The sequence below is a fragment of the Alosa pseudoharengus genome, unplaced genomic scaffold (assembly GCF_046254945.1).
Source record: "Alosa pseudoharengus isolate Yale_2024_CS ecotype anadromous, Long Island Sound unplaced genomic scaffold, YU_APseudo_1.1 YU_APseudo_1.1_scf_1, whole genome shotgun sequence".
Taxonomy (NCBI): domain Eukaryota; kingdom Metazoa; phylum Chordata; class Actinopteri; order Clupeiformes; family Clupeidae; genus Alosa; species Alosa pseudoharengus.
In genome coordinates, this window is record NW_027468564.1 from 58,293,061 (window position 1) to 58,306,133 (window position 13,073).

Below are 13,073 nucleotides of genomic sequence, written 5' to 3' on the forward strand. Positions count from 1 at the left end.
GTTTGGAGTCATGTCTTGAATGCTAATGTGAGCAACAATGTCAAAGAGCTTCTCTTGAACTCGGAGACGACGGAAACTAATATAGCAATAAACGTCTTAGCAGATTCCATACAGAGTAATCAGTCATAGATGCCAATGAAGTGTCATAGCAGAGCTATTTGAAAATAAATCAATAGAATTAGACATAGTGTCCACCGATCCTCACACAGACATACTGTACACGATCACAGTCACCCTCACAGTAACCACATTCACAGTCAGGATAACTGACTCCAGCTAATACAGAGTGGAAATAAGTGAAACATCATTGAACCTGGTCTGTAACCCTCTTCTCTCCCTGGTGTGTGTCCTGGTCTGTAACCCTCTTCTCTCCCTGGTGTGTATCTTGGTCTGTAACCTGGTCTGTAACCTCCTCTTCTCTCCCTGATGTGTGTCCTGGTCTGTAACCCCCTCTTCTCTCCCTGGTGTGTGTCAGGTGTTGGTCCAGTCTGGTCGGATCCCCATGGTGTCTCTGGAGTGTGTGTCCTGCAAGGCTCAGTCCATCTTCGAGGTCAGCCAGAGCTCTAAGGTCGACCTGGCTGGGACCTGCAGCAACTGTGGATTGTCACATCGTGGGGTGAGACATCCATCAAGTGATCAAAAGTCCTGATGAACTGATTTTTTGTAGCTGCCATTTCTTTACTAAAACTTGCCTGGATTATGTTGTTTTGTATTTGTGATTGTCGTTGGCTCCACTGATCAATCATGAATTGAAAACCATGCAAGTCATGAATATCAATGTACTTGTGGTGAGCCAAGCTGGATTGCCTTAACTCCAATGAAGGGTTTACAAAGCTGTATAATCCACATAGCACTGTGAGAATAGTACAGGAATATCAGAAGGTCTCAGGGGCATGATGGGAGTTGGAGTGTTGAGTGTGTGACTCCTCTGTGTGGGGGTTAAAGCAGTTTTCTCTGACCTCAACATGGACACACAGGGATGAGGTCATTGCTGGGAAAGTGCTCTTTTTTTCTCCCCCAAACGTTCTTTCTGTTTGGGTGGAGTGATGTCACCACAGAGGCATGGGAGAGGGGGTGGAGAGAGAGACTCTGCTAGGCGTGGGGGGTGATGTCATCATAGTCATATGGGCTGTTCTGCAGGGGTCAGCTGTCAATCGTACAGCCAGCGCATCTCAACCAGCACATCTCACATCTCAGCCAGCACATCTCACATCTCACATCTCAACCAGCACATTCATACAGCCAGCACATCTCACATCTCAACCAGCACATCTCACATCTCACATCTCAACCAGCACATTCATACAGCCAGCACATCTCACATCTCACATCTCAACCAGCACATTCATACAGCCAGCACATCTCACATCTCACATCTCAACCAGCACATCTCACATCTCAACCAGCACATTCATACAGCCAGCACATCTCACATCTCACATCTCAACCAGCACATCTCACATCTCAACCAGCACATCTCACATCTCACATCTCAACCAGCACATCTCACATCTCACATCTCAACCAGCACATCTCACATCTCAACCAGCACATCTCACATCTCAACCAGCACATCTCAACCAGCACATCTCACATATCAACCAGCACATCTCACATCTCACATCTCAACCAGCACATCTCACATCTCAACCAGCACATCTCAACCAGCACATCTCACATTTCAACCAGCACATCTCACATCTCACATCTCAACCAGCACATCTCACATCTCACATCTCAACCAGCACATCTCACATCTCAACCAGCACATCTCACATCTCAACCAGCACATCTCACATCTCAACCAGCACATCTCACATCTCAACCAGCACATCTCAACCAGCACATCTCACATCTCAACCAGCACATTCATACAGCCAGCACATCTCACATCTAAACCAGCACATCTCACATCTAAACCAGCACATCTCACATCTCAACCAGCACATCTCACATCTCAACCAGCACATTCATACAGCCAGCACATCTCACATCTCAACCAGCACATTCATACAGCCAGCACATCTCACATCTCAGCCAGCACATCTCACATCTCAACCGGCACATTTTGGATTCCTGAGATAGTGACATGGATTTCAGTGTGGAACTAGGCCATTCATTTTTGTTATAAAAGATAGTCAGTTGGATCCTATAAAAGATTAAATAACCTGGGACATATGTAGGCTGTCTGAAACCTCAAAACCTCATTACAGCCATCATAATTCTAAGTCTTCTTTCATAAACGCCCCATTGAATTGTACTTAGTTATATAATAAAGACAGTCAGGCCTCTGTGTCTGTTTTTCTGCCAGATCATTCCATTTGGGTTGAGCTTTGGGTCGACCTCGGATGAACTGATAAATCAACATACAGCTATTGTTTTATTTCCATTCTTTCACCTTTGCCAAACAAAGAGATTTTATTGCCAATGTGTGCTGTCTGTTCCAGCACTGGACGGCCAGAACCCAGAGTAATGAGCGGCTGGCGCTGGACTCGAGCACCACCACCACGGGCAGTGAGGGCATGCGCCTGGTGCTGCGGCAGGGCATCCTGCGCGACGGCGAGTCCTACGTCTTCACCCTGCACGTCGCCGATGACGACATGGACCGCAAGGGTGTGGCCTCCATCGAGCTGCAGCCCAACCTGCCTCCCTCGGGCGGGTCGTGCTCGCTGTGGGCCGATGGTCCAGGGCCTTATGTGCGCACCCTGCTGGACAAGGTGTACTTCAACTGCACAGGTGAGAGGAGACGCTGCTGCTGACATCTGCCTTTGGACTGAGATGGACTTGTATCCATTAACCCTTAGAACCCGATTGACGCAAAGTGCGTCAAAAAACACACGCTTTCTTCTCTGTTACATTGCTCCGGAACGGTTCATCGCAGCGAGATGAAACCTTTATTGCACGACAGAGCAGAAGTGGGGCTTTCCAACGAGACTACACACTTGTCTGTACGATCAAGTATGAAAATTAAAAAAAATAATGAAATTAAATCAAATTGCATCATATTTACAGTCTATACTTCTCTGCGTTCACCTGCACACACATTACTCTAGTTTGAATTACTCGCGAACCCGTGATCGCATCGATATGGCAAGCATATCAGATGAAAGAGGGGGCACAGGGCTATCCATTGGTACCATGTTTATCGATCCTTCTGGCTTATAAAACCAGACGAAATGACTGCAAAATAATAACGTCATGTACACAAACCAACGCTGCACACTCATTACTCTCGTTTGAATTACTCGCGGACCCGTGATCGCATAGATATGCCACGCATGTCAGATGAAAGAGGAGACTCAGAGCTATCATTTGATACCAAGTACATCCTTCTGGGTTATAAAACAGACGAAGTGACAGCAAAATAATAACTTCATATAGCCGGACTTACCCCACGTTTTTGTCTGTTCTTGTGGCAAAGCATGTTTATAATCCAATGCTATCATGTGTTTCTCTATGGCAAAACATGTTCATATTCCGGTTTTGAGATCTTAGCAAATTCCTGCATGGCATCCAATTTAAGGCTCACATTGCATCCCAATTTGTTCAACAAATAAACACCTTTTTTGCCTTTACTTTTTTCATGGCAATGCAGTAAAAAGTTGAGAATTATTATGACTGCATACACACAGGCACGCAGGCTAACACGCAACCTTGGGTCAAGTCAGGTCAGATCAGTTCATGTCACAGATATGGAGGGCAGAAAGGTCATTTTTCATCACTAAATAAAAAATGGCATTTATTTCCGTAAATCACAGAGCAAATATTTCTGTAAATTGCTCAGCCCCAGAGTATCCCTCCAACATGGCAATTATATTGCCCGATTCAGGACAGTCTGCCCTACACACACATGAAATGCATGTAGAGCTGTGAGCTTGCTGTGGTGAGATACATGTCGAAATATAAGAATTTTTATAATACACTTTTTATATTTTAATTCTTTAAAAATCAAAATAAAATCAATGCTAGTATTAATACATAAAATGATGGCTGAATAGCCTAGACTCTCCTGAAAAAAACTATATATAATATATGTGTGTGGCACTTACAATGACCAGAATAAATCCTTATGAATAAAGGTAGTGAAAATGCCCTAAAAACAGCTTAGGGTTCTAAGGGTTAAGTAACATAGATGGTGTGCAGTACAGACAGACCATTCTGTTGGGGAAGAGAGTATTAAACACCAGTGGTATAACTGAATAACATTCTTATGCTCTAATGAAAAGGGGAAGAGAGTATTGAACACCTGTGGTATAACTGAATAACGTTCTTATGCTCTTGCTTGATCAGTACTGGCTGCTGAGTCCTTTATAAATGATATTTATTTCTGTCTCATTCTCAAATCACCATTTACTTTTGTCTGTCTAAACTACTCTCTGCCTCGGTCCTTCAATCCCTTCCTTTACTTACCTGTGTGTGTGTGTGTGTGTGTGTGTGTGTGTGTCCATTAGGCTATGCTGATCAGGGGGAGTCTCCATCGTCTCTGCTCTACAGCCTGTTGTTGCTCCGCTGCTCTGACTCCCTGTGTGAGGAGTTCTGTGTGTATAAGGGCAGCAGCCCGGAGCACTCCACCTTCCTGCCCCCTGGATTCAGCGCCACCCACCACCTGGTCTCAGCCACCATCATCGTGGAGGACCACCAGGGGGCATCTATCGTTTCACTCAACAAGTGAGTGGCACAGGCCAGATGTGCTCACATCAGCACAGCGGCATCAGGCCAGATGTGCTCACATCAGCACAGCGGCAGAGGCAGAGATGATATTAAAACAAGAGATGATATTAAAACTTAATGATATTAAAATCTTTGACAGTCATTGACAGCAATTTTTAATTTGCTATTCTCATTCTCTCTCTCTCTCTCTCTCTCTCTCTCTCTCTCTCTCTCTGTGTGTGTGTGTGTGTGTGTGTGTGTGTGTGTGTGTGTGTGTGTGTGTGTGTGTGTGTGTGTGTGTGTGTGTGTGTGTGTGTGTTTGGTGTGTGTGTGTGTTTGGTGTGTGTGTGTGTTCCCTCAGTACATTGAAGGTGGTGTTGCCGGAGGCCCCAACGGGTTACAGCAGCCTGCCCCACTGGCTGTCCTACCTGACAGAAACGACCCTCAGAGACCTGCTCAAGCAGGGAGACTCCCAGCGCGTCCGAGAGCTCTCCCTGGCTCTGATCACCGTGCTCAACGAGGTGAGTCTGTCCTGTCCCCTCCACATAGCCCTTCATCGCCCAGATAGCAATTTCAGAGGGAAATGAAATTGCTCTAGCAGTTCATCTCCATCGCTTAGACTGTAATCTCTCCACCCCTCTCTCTCTCTTTCTCTCATTCTTTCTTTCTCTCTGTCTGTCCATCTGTCTCTTTTTCTGTGTGTGTCCACACAGTACGAGCAGACGTCGCCAACCATGCAAGTGACCCGAGCAGAGCGGCAGCACCGCCTCAGTGTCCGTGGCAACATCACTAGAGCGCTGACAGCCCTCGACCTCACCACCGTCAACGACATCCAGCAAACATCAGCGGCTCTCGCTCAATGCACAGTAAGGGACGCAGACAGAGTGTGTGCAAAGCGTAGGCAACAGTGTTGATGAGGACTCAGCTCACCATCTTTGTGTGTGTGTGTGTGTGTGTGTAGGCGATGAACCGAGAGTTTGTGTGCGAAGAGTGTCAGAACAGCACTCTGGACAAGCTGGAGTCCATGCTGGAGATTTTGCAGACGGACACCAAACAGGGGACCGTCACCCCCACAGAGATCGCTGACAACATCCTCAGTATCATGGGTAAGTTGATGTTCTTCCCCCCCACACACTTACAAACACACATGGACACACACACACACACACACACACACACACACACACACACACACACACACACACACATATAATACCCAAGACTTGAGCAGTGTCATAGGACTAGATGTGTTTGGGGTTCTTAGTGACAGGAGTAAACAGCCTGGGGACTCTCCTCTAAATGTAATACTGAATGTTAGTGGAGGCCAATGCAAATGAGGTAGACTCATCAAACCCACCCACAACTCGACAAATGGACCACTCACAATAGCTGTTTACCGTTTGAATCAGCGCCATTGCTTTGAGCTCTGCCTTTATGGACTTTTGGCTTGATTTCACGTGTTTGAAATGCCCGGAACTTAATGAGCATATACACCCACATTTAGATGAGATTCGTCTATGGTTGTCTCCTAGACTAGACTGAGATTGGACAGGCATTTGGGGAAGAGATTTGTATAAGATTTAGTCTGACATTAAAATCTCAGTTGTGATGTTGGGGAAGATTTTCTCCAAAATTGGAAGGGAATGCAATTAAATCTCAGATGATAAATATTTTTCTTGAAAACCCTTGTGCTCGTCTAAGCTGCTCATTTATTTAATAGCCAGACTTGCCTGCAGATAAATAAAAGTCCAGAAAGACACAAACTGAATAAGGAACTTTGAACGATTTGGATCCAGAGTGTTTTTGATCGGTGCTGATTTGCATGTGTTGTGCGGATGTTCTCAGAGATTCTGTCTTCAGCTGGTCATCTTGTCTTCACACAGGTGACCTCATCCATCAGGTAAGCCAGGCGGCGGTGGTGGGGATGGCCCTGGAGCCGGACGATCGCTTGTTGGAGGACCAGCACCCGGTGCTGGACGAACCGCACCCTCTGCGCGTGGCGGCCAAGGCGTACACGCTGTCGTCCGAGCTCATGCGCATCATGATGCACTCGCGCGTGCTCAACGAGGAGCCGCTCATCCTGCGCGGCGACGAGATCGCGGCGGCCGGCAAGCGCGCTGACCCACAGAGCCTGCTGTGCTACGGCTCCAGTGACCCCAGCCCCGAGTGCCGCCGCTTCTCCATCCCGCGCACCTTCAACACCAGCCTGAGCCGGGCGGCGGCCAGCGGGGACTCGTCCGGCGGAGGGGGGGGTCTCGGGGCCAGCACCGGGGGGTCGCCGCCGGGCGTCGTCCAGCTGCTTTTCCAAGTGGAGCCCAACCCCTTCCCCTTCAACTACGTGGCCAACTACTCCGTCTCCACCGAGGTGGCGTCCATGGAGTTCCGCACGGAGAACGGCACGCAGATCCCCATCGCCAACCTGGACGAGAGCCAGGCCATCACGGTGGCGGTCAACAACGGCAGCACGCCCGGCGTGGACGGCACGGGGCCAGTGGAGAGGTTGCGTCCGGCCGGGAGCTTCAACGTGAGCCACTGCAGCCACGTAATGGTGAGGGTGGACACCGGAAACACCAACCGGCAGGCCGGACTCTTTGTCCAACTCAACTTCACCATCCTGGAGGGTGAGGAACAGATCATACATTTGAAAATGCCTCTTTCTGTCTCCACATAAAAACATTTCAAGTAGTGACTAGAAGTATATATTTTCCAAATGTTCCAAGTCCAACCTATGGCAGGTGTATTTGCATTTTAGTTTCCACCAGTGTTTCCCATACATTGACATATTTGTGGCGGCCCACCACAATATCAATATTGACCACCACACAATGATTTTCCAGGTTGTACTAAAAATTGTGCTTAAATCTAGTTAGCATCATAACTATGCTGCGCTAATTTGTTAAAAACTGTTGCATTCAATTTAATTCTGCAAACCTGCCACCACAAATAGAATTCAATTCTGTGGGAAACACTGTCCACGTATTTCCTATGCGCTGCTTCTGCACTGATAAGGGTCTCTATGCTGAATCCCCTGAGGCAGCAGCACCCTACATACTGTAGTTTCCACTGTGCCAGAGTGAGACTTGATAAATTGTGCAAAGCATATGTTATTATTCCGAATTCATAATGCATGAAGCAAAAACTGAAAAAAAGAAAAACAAGCCTGGACGAGTTTAACAAGGCAGCAAGAGAAGCCAGATGGGTGCGTGTGTGATGATGGAATATGATGTTGCTTCTGGCCCAACTCCGTTTATCTCTCAGCACTATCTTCTCACTCTGAGCTGAGAGGAGCACGTAACACAAATAACTACGGAGGGATCGGCCAGTGAGTGTACTGGTCTAGAGGCACATTCACGGTCCCATCTGCTGACTCTTTGTCTCCATGTGCCCGTCCACTCTACAGAGGACACGGAGGAGCGGGAAGCTGACCCGGCCATCGTGGCGTACCTGAACAGCTCCCATTGGCCCAACGAGTACAACTGCAGCGACAAGAAAAGCATCCACCTCAGCATGACCCAGGGCCAGGAGCTGGACCACCGGCCCTACACCTTCTTCCTGTCGCCACTGTAAGGCCTGGAGCATGTCCACACCCACATGAGACCAGCTGGTCAAGTCAGTGGAGAGCTGTAGTATGCTGTATTTGGGGCGCAGTGCTTTTGTGTCTGTGTTATAGAGCAGGGCTTTTCAACCAGTGGTCCCGTGGCCCACTTGTGGTCATTGTGAGGACATTGCTGGTGGTCTCTGACCATGTATTCAGTAATATAGTTGCAATGTGGGAATCAGCATATTTATTCAGTGGTGGTCCTGGTGTTAAGTAATTAGTCAGAATGATGGTCCCTGGTTCCCAATCAGTTGAAAACCTCTGTATAGAGTGTCCAATGGGAAATTAAGTATTTAGCTGTAGTAGGTATTCTCCACAGAAAATATGACATGACTCTTGGTCTACAGTGCTGTTATTAATGGTTGGCTGTGTCAAAGTAAGAAAGGTAGGTAATAAAAAAGGAATTAGTCTACTATGAATGACTTAGCTCATTACTCTTGCACAGGTCACATGACACGACCCAGGTGTACTACATCAACGTGACGACGGGCTGCGGGCCCAGCTACCCGCGTCTGATTCGCCTGGAGGTGGGCGTGTTCTCCTCGCTGTGTCAGTACTTCAGCGAGAGCGCCAAGCTGTGGCGTACAGATGGCATGGTGCCTCTGGCCGAGACCAACGCCAGCCGCGCCGTCTGCAGCACCAGACACCTCACCGCGTTCGCCGCCAGCCTCTTCGTGCCACCCAACGCTGTGGAGTTTATCCCCCCTGTGAGTGACTCTCATGCCTCCCCACACACACACACATACATACATACACACAACTGCACACACACACACACACACATACATACATACATACATACATACATACATACATACATACATACATACTGTACATACACACACACATACATACATACTGTACATACACACAACTGCACACACACACACTCATACATACATACACACACACAACTGCACACACACACACACACACACACACATACATATACATACACACACACACACACACACTTTCTCTCTCTCTCTCATGCACACACACATCTTTGAACCTGTTGCTCCACTCTGGCGCCCCCCCCCCCCCCCATCCTCCCCCACACACACACACACACACTATTGGTGACATGGCGTGTGTTGCTGTGTCTCTGCAGAAGGAGTCAGGAGGCGGCCTGGTGGTGGTGCTGTGCTGTGTGCTGGGGCTGCTGTGCTACGCGGTGGCCGCCGCCCTCCTGCACAAGCTGGACCAGCTGGAGCTGCGACGCGCCGCCGTGGTGCCCTTCTGCGGGAAGGACGGCCTCTTCAAGTACGAGGTGCAGGTGAAGACCGGCTGGAGCCGCGCTGCAGGTGAGCTGGGACACTCTCCTGGGGACTTGAGACATTCAGCAGGCACTGTGGTAGAGCCTAGATATCTAGACACACCCTAGAGCAGTTAGCCTAGATATCTAGACGCACCCTAGAGCAGTTAGCCTAGATATCTAGACGCACCCTAGAGCAGTTAGCCTAGATATCTAGACGCTTAGCCTAGATATCTAGACGCACCCTAGAGCAGTTAGCCTAGATATCTAGATGTACCCTAGCGGGAGCAAATGTCATTTCCTTCCCGGGCTTTCCCTTTGTCTCTGCCCGGGCTAGTCTAGCAACTCTCTGTTGGCTTGCGAGCTGGAAAAATGTAACTTTGATAGGGCCAATCACATCGTGTATAGAGACGTTAGGCAGGCTTAACATAATGATTGATGGCAGAGTTGCAACGGTTTGGCTTGAATTCCCTGCTACTTGAAAACAAAGAAGACGGATGTTGCTGTTGGCGAACAGCGTGACACGAGTTTTTTTAAGTTGGCAAAAGTTTGAACTAGCCAAGTAGCTCCACTGGAGGGAAAACGCATGGGACTCATAAGTTGTAGCGCTGTCCTATTACGTGCAGAGGGAATTTGAAAGACAACCGATTATCCCGCCCCTCGGACTGAGCACTGCCAACGGTGAGTCCCCAGACCCTACATTTTAATGTGGGTCTGGCTCATCAGGCTAGTAGAGCAAGGAATTAGCGGTCATTTGGTCACTTATCATTGGACTGTGTTGACTGCAGGATGGGGAGCTGGACTTATTCATTTTAAATTTAATTTACAGTTTAATAAAACCACACACTTGCCACAGCCTTACAAGAAACAGCAACACTTCCTGTTTACAATATTGAAGCTCAAATGAAGGCCACACTGACTTCTCATTTGGACACAAATTAGACTTCTGCCTTGAGCCTGTTGGACTACTTTTACACTTTTTAATCTGCATGGAACACCTTTGTTGATATGTCTAGGCACCACCGCCCATGTTGGCATTAGTCTGTACGGCCGAGAGAGCCGCAGTGGGCACCGTCACCTGGACAGCAGTGGAGCATTCACTCGAAACAGCCTGGACATCTTCCACATTGCCACCGATGCCAGCTTAGGCAACGTGTGGAAGATTCGAGTCTGGCATGACAACAAAGGTAAGGAGAGATTGATGATAGCCTTAGAGCCCCTAACTCTGGGAGATCTCCAAATCCCCCTTGCTGTGCTGGCTCCCTCAACTCTTTTATCTGCTGTCTCTTTCAGGCTCACACACTTCTCTACACACACACACACACATGATGTATATATATATATATAATGAACTCGGGGCACCTGTCGGTCTCTCGTCTGTGATGTCGTAGTCACCTTTCCCTTTGATCTTCCTCTCCCTTTGTCTCAGGGCTCAGTCCAGCGTGGCTGCTGCAGTACGTGTTAGTCAAGGACCTGCAGACAGGCAACACCTACTTCTTCCTGGTGGAGGAATGGCTGTCTGTGGACAACGAGAAGACGGACGGCCGAGTGGAGATTGAGGTTGAGGCCTCCGGTAAGAATTATTCATCAGCACCCTCCCTCAGCCCTGGAACAGCTCTGATGATTGGGTGCATGCTCTGTGTTTTGTATGGAGGAGCTGACTCACTCGTCCTGCTCTCCACATGGGCTCTCATCCCTCTCTCTCTGGCACTCTCCACTTCCTGTTTTCTGGACCAAATGACCTGAATGGCTAAAATAGCAGTAAAATGATTCTAAATTCACATCATTTCGCAATCTGCACACTTTCTTCTCTTAGTTCACCAATCTGCTCTTCTTAAAAGCTAATATTTATGAAAATATTATGGTTTAATGTTACATGGAGCCTACTAAAATTGAAGAGCTATGTTTATCGTTAACGATGCTACTTGACAATTCAGGCACCTCAACTATTAGCAGACATTGGGTTGGAGGTTAGATGATTATTGCCTTTTATATTTTTCCAACATCTGGTCCATAATATTTTGTGAAATGTTTAATATAAGCCCCTTTTGTGACCCATTAACAGTAAAGACAAATACTTGAATCATCAGACAATGTTTAATCAATTTGTTTTGTTCTGAAGAAAGCCACAGATGGCTATGAATTACCCATCCTTAATTATGTCATACTCTAATAAATAAAACCACTACGGTGGCTGAACTTAATTTAGCACTCAGCTGCCTCAATTCAAATACCGGTACCTATATTTCATTTTGGGAAAATATAACGATACACACAACATTTAATATTCCTCCATTTTTAGGTCAACAAAACAGCATTAGTGTGCTTTCCCATTCTTCCAACCATCTTTTGCACTATTTTTTACACATGGCTGCCATTGCATCATCTGTGAGTCCCTGTGATGCGTGTACACTTAATCTACACTGACACTGAATTGAGGATATGACCATGTTTTTGTTTTTGTTGGCAAAATATTTCTATATATTGAATGTGTCATGTCTGTGTAAATAGTCCAAATAGTGCATTGTTTTGGAGATCCTCATATCCAAACTCAGATCTGGTAATAAATCAGAGTGGCATATTGGTGAATTTTCAACTAAATCTGACTATCATGTTGTGACAGACAGTACTTGCAAGACTGTTTAAGAAGATCCACTTGCACAACATTTCATGGCTCGTCACATGGTGGTTTTAGTTGAAGATTTCACCGCTGTACTTAAATTTTAATATTGATCCACACACATCCGTCCATTCACACAGGTTTTGGGTTTCATCCATCCGTTCTGTGCGTGCCCAGACTAAGGACAAGGCTCTTGTTTTTCTTTTGCACTGAATAATTGAATAAATCTGTTTTGGGACATGTGGAGAACAAGACACAATGTTGGATTTTAGCTTGTTTTTGTTTCCTTCCTCTGTGGTGCCCATGGGCACTGCAGGATGTGCCAAACTCATGTACCCGCACGGGTTCTTTCAAAGGAACAAACTTTAGTTGTGAACACAGCAACATGCTTTAGTAGGTGTAAACAATTGGTCTAAAAACAAATACGGACAGAGAATCGGTACCGTTCGTCACAGTCCGAGATGTAGACACTGACCCATGAGTGTAACGGTACCTTTGTCTGCTGCCCTTCCGCAGAAGAGCGGGTCCTCCGGCGCTGGCCGCGGCTGCTGTCGTGGGAGCTGCAGAGGGCGCTGTGCGAGAGCCACATCTGGGTGTCCCTGTTGGAGCGTCCACGCCGCAGTCCCTTCAGCGGCCTGCACAGGTCCACATGTGGCGCGCTGCTCCTGAGTCTGATGCTGCTGGCCAACGCTGTGTGGTACACCACCGTAGCCCACCGCCAAAACAGGTACAGGGCACGCGCTCCAGAAAAGCACACGCGCTTAGTACTGTGCTAATACCAGACAATATGCTACAACTTTTCTAAACCATGAGGACCAGGTGATTTATAAAGAGAAGGAGGGTCACCTTATGCAAAAGGCATGTTATTACATGCATATACAAATACATATATGTAATAATACTACATGTTGCTCCATCTGCTGTAATACCAGTATGTGTGTCTGTGTGTG

At 47.3% G+C, this 13,073-nt stretch overlaps 1 protein-coding gene across 3 annotated transcripts in view; it reads left to right on the top strand.

Moving 5' to 3' along the window:
- The window catches only part of pkd1a (polycystic kidney disease 1a), a 76,781-nt gene that overhangs the window by 46,158 nt on the left and 17,550 nt on the right, over window positions 1-13,073 (top strand). For all 3 annotated transcript variants that reach the window (XM_076295394.1, XM_076295403.1, XM_076295410.1), the window contains 13 exons: window positions 476-616; window positions 2,448-2,736; window positions 4,452-4,668; window positions 5,012-5,171; window positions 5,364-5,516; window positions 5,612-5,756; window positions 6,534-7,271; window positions 8,051-8,213; window positions 8,694-8,955; window positions 9,360-9,552; window positions 10,520-10,690; window positions 10,933-11,076; window positions 12,640-12,850. In XM_076295394.1, coding sequence (XP_076151509.1) covers window positions 476-616; window positions 2,448-2,736; window positions 4,452-4,668; window positions 5,012-5,171; window positions 5,364-5,516; window positions 5,612-5,756; window positions 6,534-7,271; window positions 8,051-8,213; window positions 8,694-8,955; window positions 9,360-9,552; window positions 10,520-10,690; window positions 10,933-11,076; window positions 12,640-12,850 — 2,987 coding nt within the window. The remainder of the gene's footprint in view (window positions 1-475; window positions 617-2,447; window positions 2,737-4,451; window positions 4,669-5,011; window positions 5,172-5,363; window positions 5,517-5,611; window positions 5,757-6,533; window positions 7,272-8,050; window positions 8,214-8,693; window positions 8,956-9,359; window positions 9,553-10,519; window positions 10,691-10,932; window positions 11,077-12,639; window positions 12,851-13,073) is intronic.